Here is a 14,739-nt window from a genome sequence, read left to right on the forward strand (position 1 = left end):
GTAGTCAACTGCTTTCAAGAAGTTCTGTGTTTTTCTTGTAATACCTTTTCCCAAATCCTGCCTTTGGCATATGCCATCCGTACAGTAGTAAAAGACAACAGTTTAAAATATTCATTAAAAAGACCAAACCTAACACTAAACCTTATGAAAACAGAGAGTAGCAAACAATAAAACAATCCAACAATAAAACAATACAATGTAATAAAAAGCAAAAACTAAAGTGAAATAAAAAAATAAACCCTGGAAATCAACGGACACTAAAATGAATTAAAGAAGACGCTATGGTTTGGAGCTCAACATTATTTAAGCAGTGTGGGATCATGTTGACAGAGAATGGAGCAAAAGTCAGCCAACATCCAAAAGAGATCTTTTCCTTCATGAAAACTGGAGGACTGTTCCTGAAGACTACTTAAATAATCAATTAAATGACAAGTAAGCTTGCCTGCATCACTGACAGATGATGGAGGCATTTCCAGCAATTACACTGAAATAATCTTACTTCCACATAGCTCCCCATGCCATATGTGCGGATTCCCATGCAATACAATGACTCTGTGTCATATATCGTATCAGGAGTACCAAGCGCATCTAGTCTCACCACAGGCTATAACTGCTCACCATCCAGAGCAGTTATAGCCAGCACATAATCACAATCTTTTGCTAATCTTGGGAAAGCGTTTGATGTACTTTGATAATAGTTTTTGTTTGTTGTTCTAATAAAAGCGTTGTAGAAGAATAAAGGTGGTTGTGCCAAATATTGACTTTCATGCTTGAAGGTATTGTTCAAACTGTTTTTGGCTTCTGTGCTTAATTTCCATGTATGTTTGCACGTTTCAGAAAATGACTGCAGCTATTTCCAGTTTTCGTAGTTTAATATAATGAAATGAGGACTGGCTCAAGATTTTTGCACAGTACTCTATGTATTTTTATCTTTGGGCTATGTTTTAGCATTGACGTCCATGGTAACGGTGAAGTTGTGTACACAACTTTATTCAGATTTGCAATTGTGATCAAGGTCAATTTAAGTATAATGAGAAAGTACTTTGGATCTTAATGGTAAAAAAAATTTAAAGTCTTTTTAAAAGACTTTTTTCTATTATCTCAGCTGTTTGCACATAGATCATCTTATCACATATCTTGTGATGTCTACAAATCAAAGTTCATGTTACCTTTCTCCCCACCCTGTTTTATTGGCCATGTATAGTTGAACAATGTCTTTGTGACATCCCTTATAGCTAGTCTGATGTGTTTTACCGTGTACAATTGTAATAACGTCTGCAGCTCCTTCCTTATTTATTAAGAAGATTTTCCACATTCCAGTTCTGGGATTAGAGTTTCGATATAATTTGATATGCACATATTCCTTACCCGACTCAGCACTAGTGATTAATGAATCTAGATCATGTATAGTTTTGAAATGGGATTTTTAAGTAAGAATGTGGAAAGGTTTAATTTATAGTTATATATGGCCTAACCATAGAAGGAACCATGCAATTTCAAGTAAGCCTTAGATTTAAAGGACATTACTTAAACACACTCTTACTTCAGAGAACTATGCAAAGTAAAGAGACATAAAAAATCAACATGTAAAAATGTGCGGCTAAACAAGAAAAGAGTGGTTAATGGTAATTTCCTTCCTCTTGAAATGTAAATATAAAGGCTTGGGATGGTTTTCATATCTGCATTAGATCAGTGGCATATTTTTTTAACCAACGTTTAAATGATAACTGAAATACTCTATGTCATGGAAAATTGATAAGTAGATAAATGGCTTGAAAAGTGAACCGTTAAGTCATCTTCTTTGGGTGGGACCTGTACTTTAGCACTGTCCACAGGAGGAGGAGTGGCTAACGATTAAAACTGCCTGTGAAGGGCAACTGAATTCTAACCGTACAAAGATTTTGAGAACTAAGGACTTGATCCTCCTGACCTTCATTGGACATCTTTTCTGTGTTTAAGATAAATTTTTTTCCAATGGCTCAAAAATTCATTCGCCTGTCTATCTTTTGGATACTTGTAGCCCTTTTGGGTAAGTAGTCTGTTCCTATTGCATAAACTTTAAAGCCACACATTTTCAACTTGTGTTTTTCATTGGATTCAGATTTAGCTGAAATTACAGCTCAACTGTTTAATATAGTTCAAGTTTTAAAGTGCTTTTCATAAATAGTGATAAAAGCATTATTTCAGTAAAGATTTTATATGTGTAATCATTCCTATTCCACTGTTATCTTTGTAGTAGCAAAATGGAAAGCTATGAGTGATGTACATTAGCTTTCTTCTAATTAAAATATTTCTTTTCCTTTTCTTTTTAAAACGTGTGGAAACTAAAAAATTCTATTACTCATTATCTTTTAACAGATGGCTTTTTGCCCCTTTATTTCTGTTCTAATAAACAAGTTAAAAATCCCCACACTTGTCCACTATGTTAATAATAAAGGTGTAACTTGCACACCTGATTCAGGTTTTCCCTTGCAGCCATTTATCACACGTACATGCAGATCTAAGTATTTGACTAGTGCGTTTCTGTCAACAGTCTAACCTTATCTTATGACCCTGTTGCTATACTACATTCCCTTGCCAAAGCAGTCTTTAGTCAGGTTAATGCTCTTTATGTGTGAAAGTTAAATTAGGCAAATAGTATGTTGTCAGTGTAGAACCTGTGTCAATTCTGGGATTTTTTTTTTTACTTTGTTTTCTTCATGAAAAAAACGGTCTTTATTTTTATTTATTTTTTTACATTTTACAAATACATTTTGTATTTTATTACTTTGGATTGTTTTCATTTAGGCAAGTCAAATTATTCAAAGAAATCTGAAATGGTGCATTTTTTTACTTTTTTTTTTTTTTAAATGCAAAAAACAAAACAAAGTCACTCTTTTAATTTAACACTGATATTTCAATAAACTGCTTTTTAAAATCTTGGAATTATTTCTACATAGGTTTCCATAAAACACTAAATTTGCCAAGGCAGGTTCATTGAACAGTGTGGACAGTTCCTGTAAAACCAGTGGATTGGCTATTCTTTGGTTGCAGCTTCTCATAAAACGAAACATACAATCTTGTTGCAGTGAACATTTGGGCTTGAGGTGGTTTCATGCGATCAGTATATACTGTGGCAGGATCGTTTGGTTCATCACCGACTTGTTAAAGTGTAAGCTGTATGTACAACGAAAACTTCATGACATGAAACTTCATAAAAAAGAAACAATGAACCATTATCTCTCTGTTTCTATAAGGTATTTTGCAATAGTAGTACTGCTAGATCCTACATGTAATTTGAGAGTCAGCTGAAGCTGAAGACTTTGAATATGTGCACATCATATACTAATTATTGGGTTTTATCACAATTTTCAGCGACTTCAACAAGAGCACAAAGCTCTGCCCTGCCAACAGCAGAGACAACTCTTCCATCAACAGAGTACCCGACTACTTCACCAAATCCTACTGCAACAACAGAGGACCTGGCTACTTCACCAAATCCTACTGCAACAACAGAGGACCTGGCTACTTCACCAAATCCTACTGCAACAACAGAGGATCTGGCTACTTCACCAAATCCTACTGCAACAACAGAGGACCTGGCTACTTCACCAAATCCTACTGCAACAACAGAGGACCACGCTACTTCACCAAATCCTACTGCAACAACAGAGGATCTGGCTACTTCACCAAATCCTACTGCAACAACAGAGGACCTGGCTACTTCACCAAATCCTACTGCAACAACAGAGGACCTGGCTACTTCACCAAATCCTACTGCAACAACAGAGGACCTGGCTACTTCACCAAATCCTACTGCAACAACAGAGGATCTGGCTACTTCACCAAATCCTACTGCAACAACAGAGGACCTGGCTACTTCACCAAATCCTACTGCAACAACAGAGGACCTGGCTACTTCACCAAATCCTACTGCAACAACAGAGGACCTGGCTACTTCACCAAATCCTACTGCAACAACAGAGGATCACGCTACTTCACCAAATCCTACTGCAACAACAGAGGACCTGGCTACTTCACCAAATCCTACTGAAACAACAGAAAACCAGGCTACTTCACCAAATCCTACTGCAACAACAGAGGACCAGGCTACTTCACCAAATCCTACTGCAACAACAGAGGACCACGCTACTTCACCAAATCCTACTGCAACAACAGAGGACCTGGCTACTTCACCAAATCCTACTGCAACAACAGAGGACCTGGCTACTTCACCAAATCCTACTGCAACAACAGAGGATCTGGCTACTTCACCAAATCCTACTGCAACAACAGAGGATCTGGCTACTTCACCAAATCCTACTGCAACAACAGAGGACCTGGCTACTTCACCAAATCCTACTGCAACAACAGAGGATCTGGCTACTTCACCAAATCCTACTGCAACAACAGAGGACCAGGCTACTTCACCAAATCCTACTGCAACAACAGAGGACCAGGCTACTTCACCAAATCCTACTGAAACAACAGAGGACCTGGCTACTTCACCAAATCCTACTGCAACAACAGAGGACCAGGCTACTTCACCAAATCCTACTGCAACAACAGAGGACCACGCTACTTCACCAAATCCTACTGCAACAACAGAGGATCTGGCTACTTCACCAAATCCTACTGCAACAACAGAGGACCTGGCTACTTCACCAAATCCTACTGCAACAACAGAGGACCTGACTACTTCACCAAATCCTACTGCAACAACAGAGGACCACGCTACTTCACCAAATCCTACTGCAACAACAGAGGACCACGCTACTTCACCAAATCCTACTGCAACAACAGAGGACCACGCTACTTCACCAAATCCTACTGCAACAACAGAGGACCTGGCTACTTCACCAAATCCTACTGCAACAACAGAGGATCTGGCTACTTCACCAAATCCTACTGCAACAACAGAGGACCTGACTACTTCACCAAATCCTACTGCAACAACAGAGGACCACGCTACTTCACCAAATCCTACTGCAACAACAGAGGATCTGGCTACTTCACCAAATCCTACTGCAACAACAGAGGACCAGACTAGTTCACCAAATCCTACTGCAACAACAGAGGACCACGCTACTTCACCAAATCCTACTGCAACAACAGAGGACCACGCTACTTCACCAAATCCTACTGCAACAACAGAGGACCACGCTACTTCACCAAATCCTACTGCAACAACAGAAAACCAGGCTACTTCACCAAATCCTACTGCAACAACAGAAGACCACGCTACTTCACCAAATCCTACTGCAACAACAATAGACCAGGCTACTTCACCAAATCCTACTGCAACAACAGAGGACCACGCTACTTCACCAAATCCTACTGCAACAACAGAGGACCACGCTACTTCACCAAATCCTACTGCAACAACAGAGGACCACGCTACTTCACCAAATCCTACTGCAACAACAGAGGACCGGGCTACTTCACCAAATCCTACTGCAACAACAGAAGACCATGCTACTTCACCAAATCCTACTGCAACAACAGAGGATCACGCTACTTCACCAAATCCTACTGCAACAACAGAGGACCAGGCTACTTCACCAAATCCTACTGCAACAACAGAGGACCAGGCTACTTCACCAAATCCTACTGCAACAACAGAGGACCTGACTACTTCACCAAATCCTACTGAAACAACAATAGACCAGGCTACTTCACCAAATCCTACTGCAACAACAGAGGACCATGCTACTTCACCAAATCCTACTGCAACAACAGAAGACCATGCTACTTCACCAAATCCTACTGCAACAACAGAGGATCACGCTACTTCACCAAATCCTACTGCAACAACAGAGGACCAGGCTACTTCACCAAATCCTACTGCAACAACAGAGGACCAGACTAGTTCACCAAATCCTACTGCAACAACAGAGGACCACGCTACTTCACCAAATCCTACTGCAACAACAGAGGACCAGACTAGTTCACCAAATCCTACTGCAACAACAGAGGACCAGACTAGTTCACCAAATCCTACTGCAACAACAGAGGACCAGGCTACTTCACCAAATCCTACTGCAACAACAGAGGACCACGCTACTTCACCAAATCCTACTGCAACAACAGAGGACCGGGCTACTTCACCAAATCCTACTGCAACAACAGAGGACCAGGCTACTTCACCAAATCCTACTGCAACAACAGAGGACCACGCTACTTCACCAAATCCTACTGCAACAACAGAGGACCGGGCTACTTCACCAAATCCTACTGCAACAACAGAGGACCAGGCTACTTCACCAAATCCTACCTCAACAACAGAAGACCAGGCTACTTCACCAAATCCTACTGCAACAACAGAGGACCACGCTACTTCAGTTAATCCATCTAGTTCAATAACAGCGGATTCAACTACTCTAGCAACAGCAGCCCCAACTACTCCTAAAACACCAGTTCCAAGTACTTCGGCCCCTCCAGGTAATGTGACCATTAGCAGGGTTCTAGAGTGCAACAAATTTGGTGGTAAATGCGACCAAATTTTTCAGTGGTGCGACTAAAAAAAATATTTGGTCGCACCGACCAACTGTTCGGGTAACAAAAAAAAAAAAAAAAAAAATCTCCACTGCAACTCTCCGTGTGGTCAACAACAGATATGCATTATGCCCCTATCATGGACTAAACCAATCAGAGATAGTCAGGGGCGGGACCTCTCTGATTGGCCGTGGTCCAGTTGAAAGTGCAGGTGGAAGAGGGAGGTGAGCAATGTTCCCTCTAAGCTGCGCACGTGCGCAATTGCGCACTACTGGCATCATCTCTGCGCAGAGAAAATCTGCGTCGCGCACAAAAATAATCTGACCTGAATTGAAATTAAAATTAAAACTTTAACAATTCTGTTTTGCAGTGTTAGTTAGTAAGTGACTGGCTGCTCTCATATGGGATTAGAACGATGCCACCTTATCCCACAGTCCAGCCAATAATGCGATTCACATTCGTATACGCAGCCATTTAACGTCGCTGACAGGCTATGACAGCGTCCTCATGTGCTGACACCGGTGTTTTAGTTAGCAAAGCGGTGTGGCTGATGTGGAGTGAAGCCACGTTAATGACAACGTGAACAACCATTGGAGATGTGATCAGGACAGACGGAACAATTGACGGAAAAAGTGTGGACTTTATACCAGTTTTTAAATTGTGTTGATAGGCCACGTAAAACCAGAGTTGTGATATAAAAATGTGCAAAGTTTGGTTTTCTTCCTGAATGCTATCGTTGTTTCTATTTACTGCAGGAAGAAACGATAAAAATGGCGTTTTATAAGAAAAAAGGCTCGAAAGCACCCTCTGCCTGTGAGCAAAAACAAACCCCCATCCCCCTCTCTCTTTCCTATTTGTCCAAAAAAGTACCATGTCGACCAATCAAAAAATGATCTGGCAACGTGGCATCTAGTTGTTAAGAAACGGGGGGAAGTTTTAGGAGTGACGGCGGTGTTTTGAGATGTGAGAGATTTGAGACGTTTAGCGCAAATCTTGTGTAGTTAGTGTGTAGTGTAGTCAATAGTTTTGTTGGTGTGTCAGAACAATGAGGCGACTGCTGAATGTTACAAGTGTTACAGGAGTGATACATCTCCTGTTGTCAGGCCTGCAGGTATCAGGCTGTTGTTCTCCTTTATCTCATAGTGGACAGAAATGATTTTTTGGAGTGGCATAAATTATTTGTGTGGCATCAAATTTGATGCAGAACAGCTGATTGTTCTGTAAATAGTTTGAAATGTTTATTTAAAAAAACGCCTTGGCTGCATTTTTAGGTAAACAGTTGCAAAAAACTTTGTTTGCATAACTCAGTTACTTTTTTGAAGAAGTAACTATATAATTAATTACCCAACATTGGTCATTATTTACTATATTTTGCAGACAGAGCATTACAGGACTCTCTCCCAGACTCATACTCATAATACAAGTCAGAGCTTTATAAAAAAAATTAAAAAGAAAGAAAGTTGTGTTTTCAAAATTGGAGTTCAAGTTAATTTTACTTCCAATAGTGTTAACATACTACACAGGCCAATGGCTAGATTTTTTTTACATTTTCATTGTAAGTGGGCTGAAGCAGTTTAAAAGTAGTCTAACATAAATGTAAATGCTGTGATTTGATTATTTTAATAAACCATGTAACTTGGATGGATTCAATGCTGGCGTGACCACAGTGCACACGTCTGATGTCACTCACAGTGGTCCAAGGGATCGCTCAGGGAGTTTGTGTGTTCGCTCAGCCCCATGAAAAATTAGAGGGAACATTGGAGGTGAGTAGCTTGAATAAAGCGATATCGATTCATTAAATCCTGAATTGACTTTTAAATGTAACTGTGTTTTGTCTGAAAAGCCAGTTTCTCAGATTAAAGCTCACAAAACTATTTCAACAACCACCAAACAGCAAATGAGAGCAGGTACACAGATTCCGCACAAAGACGTAATCACAGAGCGGACCCGACGCATCAGAATCAGTTTATTCTTTCTCGGCTTATACACCCGACAGCACGTAGACGGAGTCGGAGCTCACCGATTCTGATGCGTCGGGTCCGCGCTGTGTTTACGTCTTTTTGCGCTGCAGGTTTTGTCTCTCTCCAACCAAAATTCACAGAGCCAGCAGCAAAAGAAGCAGCAAACTACGCTTCACATTTGCTCAATGTCGTCATGAATTGCCTCTGACTTTTGCTGTTTTGCTTCCACCACGATAAAAATCACACTTCATGCACAGCTCTCTCTCTCTGTACTTCAAGAACAGTTTCCCGTCTCAAATCTGTTTTCTGCATTATTCATTCGCTTATTACCCACCAGTCTACGTTGTTTACAGCGCTGTCGGCCGCTGTCTTTTTCTTTTCTTTTTTCACTTAAATGACCTCAGACAAGAAAGCCTAATTTCTGCTGTTCAGTACTGAAGAAATTTAAACTTTTTAAACTTGTGCAAAATTACAGAATATTGCAGAATATTTTTAAGGTTATCTGCTATAAAAAGCCAGGCCAGGAAAATCTCCTTCATGTTTTTCTGTGTTTTATTCTCAGTTACTTTGACACAAAGGCATCTGCTGTGATGTTCACAATTCTGATGAAGTCTCACATGTATCAGTGCTGATAAATGATCAGAATTATAATATTTCTGACTGTCTGAGGCCAAGTTGAATCGAATCAGGACTTTGAGAACCGGAATCGAATGGATTATAGAAATCAGTGATGATACCCAGCCCTGGTGAGCAGCCTAGGCCCGACAGAAGTGGATGTAGCTGTGGGTAATAAGAAAAGATGAAAGGAACTATTGATAATTTTTTTGTTAAGTTAAGGCCTGATCCGTCTGAAATTCATAGCCAGTGCTCTGACACGGTGCCATCAATCTTTGAATGCTGAAAAAGCAGCAGTGTATCCAAAAAACACATTATATGCTGCAGTAAATGCACTGCCCAGCTGTCCTTTCTCCCCACTGCCTTTCAGCAGCATGCAACAGCAAACAGGTCGTCAGAGGAGCCAAGATGATGATTAAGTTGAACATTTTCTACAATATTGACAAAAGACTTTAAGCACAAGTTTGTTAGTTAATAATTTAGAAATGAATATTGTCTGTATAGACTGCAACTTCCCCCCAAAGAAAGTGCACATGAAAAACTGCGGTGTTAAGCAATGCGGTTGAAAACTTTGAGTGCGCCTAACTTCTTTGCCGGTGCGCCTATGGCAAAAAAGTTAGTCTAGAGCCCTGATTAGCCTATACAAAAATTGTAATGTTATATGTATCCAGTTCAAGTATTTACATAATGCTTCAAAGGCTTATATAATTTGTTCTTCTGTTTCCACTTTGAAGGTCCCTGTGATTCAAATCCATGTGGTGTTGGAAGCAAATGTGAACCCCGTGCCGACCACACATTTGTATGTATGTGCCTGGCTGGTGATTTTTACAATAATATCACCCAGAGATGTGAAAATGGTAAGTATTTGTTTGTGTACAATAGCAGTCAAGTTCTTACAAAGTCTTACCTAGTGTTAGTGAAGAATAGGTAATTTACAACCATAAGCATCTTTTGAACTACAGCAGAGTTCTCTTAGGGTGTTTTCACATCTTTTGTGTTTAGTCCATTTAAATCAAACTCTGGTTCATTTTTCTCCCTTGTTATAAAATGCCCCATGGACTTGTATTTTTCACTGTGTGGAAACAAACCAAACCAAGGGGAAAAGCTACAAGTTTACAAACGCATCAACCAATTCGGACCAAAGTAAACATACTATAGATGTGAAAATGCCCTTATTAACTATCTCCCAGTGTGTTTAGTTTAGCATAAACAGTGAGTACTGTTAGCCTAGCTTAGTGACAAAATTATAAATCTGTCAAATAGCATTTTAGATTTGTTTTACTTATTCCACGCAAAAAAGACAAACAAAACTGTAAGCAGGATAGCAGGTTGTGGGGTTTTTTAAATCTTTTATTTGTGTAGAAATAACTTTGGGCAGGAGCAGTGACATCCTGAACTATACTTGTTTCCTTGAGTTTGCCAGGCAAGCAGAGAAAATTTTATGTTAGCGGGTTTTTTATGTTGCCAGTTCCTGTCTGATACTGCATGAGATCTGCAGATTGCATATTGATCTTGGACATCTGACTCTTCCTCCTCTCTGCAAGAAAGTGATATTTATGAAATTAAAAGTTTTCAAGTTTCTTATCATGATATTTTCTTGTTTTTAGCCAAAGTTTTCCCTGGACAACTTAAATTCTCTGATAAAACATATGAGGAAAGCATGAATGACTCCAAATCAGACACATTTAAAAAAACTGCAGATGACATTATTGCTAAAGTAAGCAATGAATTATATCTCTCTGTCAATCAATACACTTATACTAAAATTTCAATCTTACTCATATTGAGGAAAACATTTTTTTTTTGAAAACACAGCTGAAAATTGTCTATGGAGGTGATCCCACTTACTCTGGATCTGTAGTGCTGAAACTCCTGTAAGTCTCAGACTGACATCAGCTTTTACTATACCATCTTTCAGCCTATTTCAAATCACAGTACACTGACATTATCCTGGATAAATACAGGATGCAATCAGCATTAAATGTGATTTCCATTTTTTACAGGCCAAGCACCACTCGTGTGTCAAGGGCAGCCCCAGGGATCATTGCAGTAGTACAGATCATCTTCAAAGCCAGTTCTCAAATAAAAGAAGATGACGTTATAAACGAATTAAACAACAATATTTGTGAGAACTGTGTGCTGAGTGGGGCATCCTTTGAGAGTAAGTTTATTACCTGTATTCTAGCACACTGTGTTTTTCCAGTCACTTTTATGTCGATATGTTTCTAAAATAAGACTCACACAACATAAAGATTTGTTTTCAGAAAGAATATATTTGACACGATGTGTTTCAGAATCCTTTATACTATATCTACATTTCTGTCTGAATCTAACTGTTTCCACCATCTGTCCAAGATGATTTAGTTGCAAAAAACAAAATCCTTTATAAATGTTTTTGGATCTATGGAACATTCTTGCTCATGGCTGCTTCTATTCAGGACTTTGGACTCAAACTATAATTTAGATAACCTATTATGACATCATAATGGTAATGGTATATCTAAACTGCATCAGACTGTACATTCCAGTCCACAGTTCACATCATGACATGTTGGATATTGAATTATGTAACTGCTGAGGACATTTTGTATTCAGCTGTATGTGCTAAAGCTCCCCTCCCCCCTCCTTTATTTAAAGGAACAGACCTGTGTGCTGAAAACCCTTGTGATGCAAAAACTTCAAAATGCACATCACAGGATGGATCTTACAACTGTACCTGTTTGGAAAAACATTTTCAAACAGACTTCAGCGACAGAATGTGCACTGGTAAGATAACTTAGTGAACAAGCAAACATCTCTCCATGTGTGTGTGTCTTTCTTTTAAATAGTTATTTATCTAGTTCTTTAACTGTCTCATCATTTTCACAGCTTGTCCCAGTGGGTCCAGATTTAAGGATAATACATGTGTGAAGTAAGTGCTCCTCCTCCTGTATGTTCAGTATTGATGTAAGTTTGGGTAAATAAAATCCTAAAATAAACAATTTTCTGTCTTGTAGATGTTCATTTGGTTATTCTGGTTTGGAGTGCAGTGAAAGTGAGTATACTGTATGTTTTTACAAGTGAAAGCTGAAACATAATTTTTGAGAAAAAAAACCCTAAAGAGTATTGACAGCAAATACTAAAATTGATTTTCTATCTAAGGGAATTCAGTTAGGGACTTAAATTGCTTCTCTAAAACTCGCCATACTAGAAAATGTATTCAATAAAAACTCTGTGTTGTGTTTTATTAGACTGGCAGCTCATTCTGGTAATTGTGGGCTCTGTTCTTGGGGGACTGCTGCTCATAGTCTTCATTCTTCTACCAATAACTGCTACCATGTAAGTTTCCCACCAACCCATCCACTCACTTTAAACATTTTTTTTTTTTAAGCCATCCACATCTTTATTACAAATTTTAAATTTAAAAGTTTGCAAATGCCTGATGAACACTGTAATAGTAAACTGTAATGCTTTTTTACCATTTTGTTATCAGATCCTCAAAGAAAATCTCCAAAACCGGCAAAGATGGAGATATGAAAAACCCATACATGAACCAGGTTTTTAAAGGGTTCAGTAACCTGCCAATTCTTTCCAATGGCGCGCCCAAACTCCCACGAGCCACCAACTCCACCACCACCAACAGCATAACCAACCTGGAGATGACTTCAAACAGTCGACAAAGCCCTTTGTTTGTGGATAACAGCTCGGTGAGTATGTCTCTGTGTGTCCAGATGTAGGCTTCGATTTGCATTTCTCCCTGATCTTATGAAGCTTTCTGTTTTTTTGGCGTTTTTTGTTCATTTCACTGAGAAAGTAATTGTGTTGTTTTCCTTTGTAGGTGTTATACAGTGACCAAAATAACACAAACCCATACACTCAGGCTCGACCTCAGAACAACCCCTACGCTGTGAATCGACCCCAGATCAAACCACACGCTCAGAGCCGAGGCTACGATAACCCTTACTACCAGTACGACAGTGAAAGCGACTTCTGTTAGTAAAAACTCACACAGAGTTGACCATACAATGGCAATGACTTGTTTTTGTTCTGTTTTTTTTGGAATTGTATTCCAGTTACTGCACACAAGGAATCTTAATGAGCGATCAGGCTTTTCACCATTTTTTACAGGAATTGTTTCCTGTGCATAAACTGTTCTTGACTATATCACATGGAATTTGAAAAAGTATTAATTGCTTTTCCTTTGTTGTTTGGTTTTTTTCCCTGAAAAATGACTTGTGAATTATTTATTGGACATGAACCAGAAACCTGGAGATCCATCTTAAACTGATGAGAAGCCGCTTGATGTTGCTTTCTTTTCCCAATAATGCTTCACTTGTTCACTTGACTATGTTTGATTCTTGTAATTAGTGACAACTTGATATTTAACTAGTTTTTGTATTTGTTTAGGGCTCATTCTAAGCAAGCAAAGACACAGCAATTTGTGGCTACAAGGTATTCCATATCACTTAAAACAATTAATAAAAACACTATTCCATTTATATTATTAAGTCACTGTTAATCCTTCATAAAGGTCCTTAAAACGTCTTACTACTTATTGGATGTTAGATTCGCCTGTATATTTTATTATAATTTGTAAAAAACAAAAAGGCTAAGTACTTGTTGACTCTTTAATGCTTCAAACAGTTTGATAAGTATCTATTTGTTTTATTTCTGGCCTTCATTACTGAAACATTGTTTTATTCAACATAATATTATTATTTGAATGTCTTTGATCACTTTAATTTTGCATCACTTTTTGTCACTTGTATATTTATTATAGTATGATATTTATTTCATGGTTAATTCATGTTTATATTATATAGTAGTTAAATACACAAAACCCCACTTTGAAATAAAGAGCTTCTAAATACTCATATTTGTCAGACTCTTCCTGAGATGAAATAATTGAGAAGATGCATTAGGCTGTTGTTCTTGTTTTTAAAATTATGGCTATGTTACAGGAATGATTACATAATTTTAACCCTAATTTATTGAACTTATCCATAATATTCATCCATCTCTGTTAATGAGATGGATTTTTTTTTTTGCAGTACAGAAAAGTTTTGCTAACAAACATTTGTGAAGCAGGCATGCAGTAGAGTAATGTCGTGCTTGGCACATTTTGCTCCTACCCAGTTTACTGTCATAAAGAAGGGAGAAATTGTTGGGCACACACCGCTGAATTTCTTCAAACTCTACCATTGTATATGACTTTTTGACCAATGTTTTCTTCTTGGTTTTCTATCGGTAGAAATTAAAAATTTGTGCAAAAAGAATTCTGTAGGTCTTGCTAGAATTTAAGTACAGAAAACCAGTGACTACATGCAGAGCAGATGTACCAATGAGAAAAAAATGTTATATAACAGTATACACAATATATAAAGTATTTCTAAATAAAGTTTAGAAAATTAACAAAAGTTTAAATGGAAAAGGAATTGGCAGAAATAGCACTGAACGCTGAATAAAAAATCGAATTTAAAATAAAGCAGTTTCTTAATTCAGAGTAAAAAAATAGATTTTCACAATAATTTAAAAAATGTAAATAATAGAAATAAGTTTCAAAAGAATGAAACCCATTCTGGCCACCAGAGAGGAGTAAGATAAAGCTAAAGTATTTTTTTTTCCGTAAAAATTAAACAATTATAATAGCAAAAGAAACTTAGCTGCTTAGGCACCAAACAACACCCTTTTCCAGTTGTCCTGCTGTTAC

General features: G+C 38.3%; 1 protein-coding gene across 2 annotated transcripts; it reads left to right on the forward strand.

The window, feature by feature from the left end:
- The first annotated feature begins 1,857 nt into the window (after positions 1-1,857).
- Positions 1,858-13,900, forward strand: LOC120441366 (mucin-2-like). 2 transcript variants are annotated; one of them, XM_039616009.1, is made up of 13 exons: positions 1,859-2,029; positions 3,355-3,438; positions 3,712-6,420; positions 9,785-9,907; positions 10,658-10,767; positions 10,866-10,924; positions 11,054-11,211; positions 11,688-11,816; positions 11,919-11,961; positions 12,047-12,084; positions 12,281-12,368; positions 12,523-12,736; positions 12,868-13,900. In XM_039616009.1, exons 1-13 carry the CDS (start codon positions 1,975-1,977, stop codon positions 13,024-13,026), a joined length of 3,969 nt encoding a protein of 1,322 aa, XP_039471943.1. In that variant the 5' UTR covers positions 1,859-1,974; the 3' UTR covers positions 13,027-13,900. The 2 variants fall into 2 exon arrangements, with proteins under 2 accessions (XP_039471942.1, XP_039471943.1); XM_039616008.1 differs by having other exon boundaries at positions 1,858-2,029; positions 3,355-6,420.
- Positions 13,901-14,739: the final 839 nt, after the last annotated feature.

The sequence above is a fragment of the Oreochromis aureus genome, linkage group 8, assembly GCF_013358895.1.
Source record: "Oreochromis aureus strain Israel breed Guangdong linkage group 8, ZZ_aureus, whole genome shotgun sequence".
Taxonomy (NCBI): domain Eukaryota; kingdom Metazoa; phylum Chordata; class Actinopteri; order Cichliformes; family Cichlidae; genus Oreochromis; species Oreochromis aureus.

Coding starts and splice junctions, on each gene's coding strand:
- LOC120441366 (XM_039616008.1), top strand. CDS start 1,975: ATGGCTCAAAAATTCATTCGCCTGTCTATCTTTTGGATACTTGTAGCC. Junction 10,768..10,865: donor CAGATGACATTATTGCTAAA/GTAAGCAATGAA, acceptor TTGAAAACACAG/CTGAAAATTGTCTATGGAGG. Junction 12,085..12,280: donor TGGTTTGGAGTGCAGTGAAA/GTGAGTATACTG, acceptor GTGTTTTATTAG/ACTGGCAGCTCATTCTGGTA.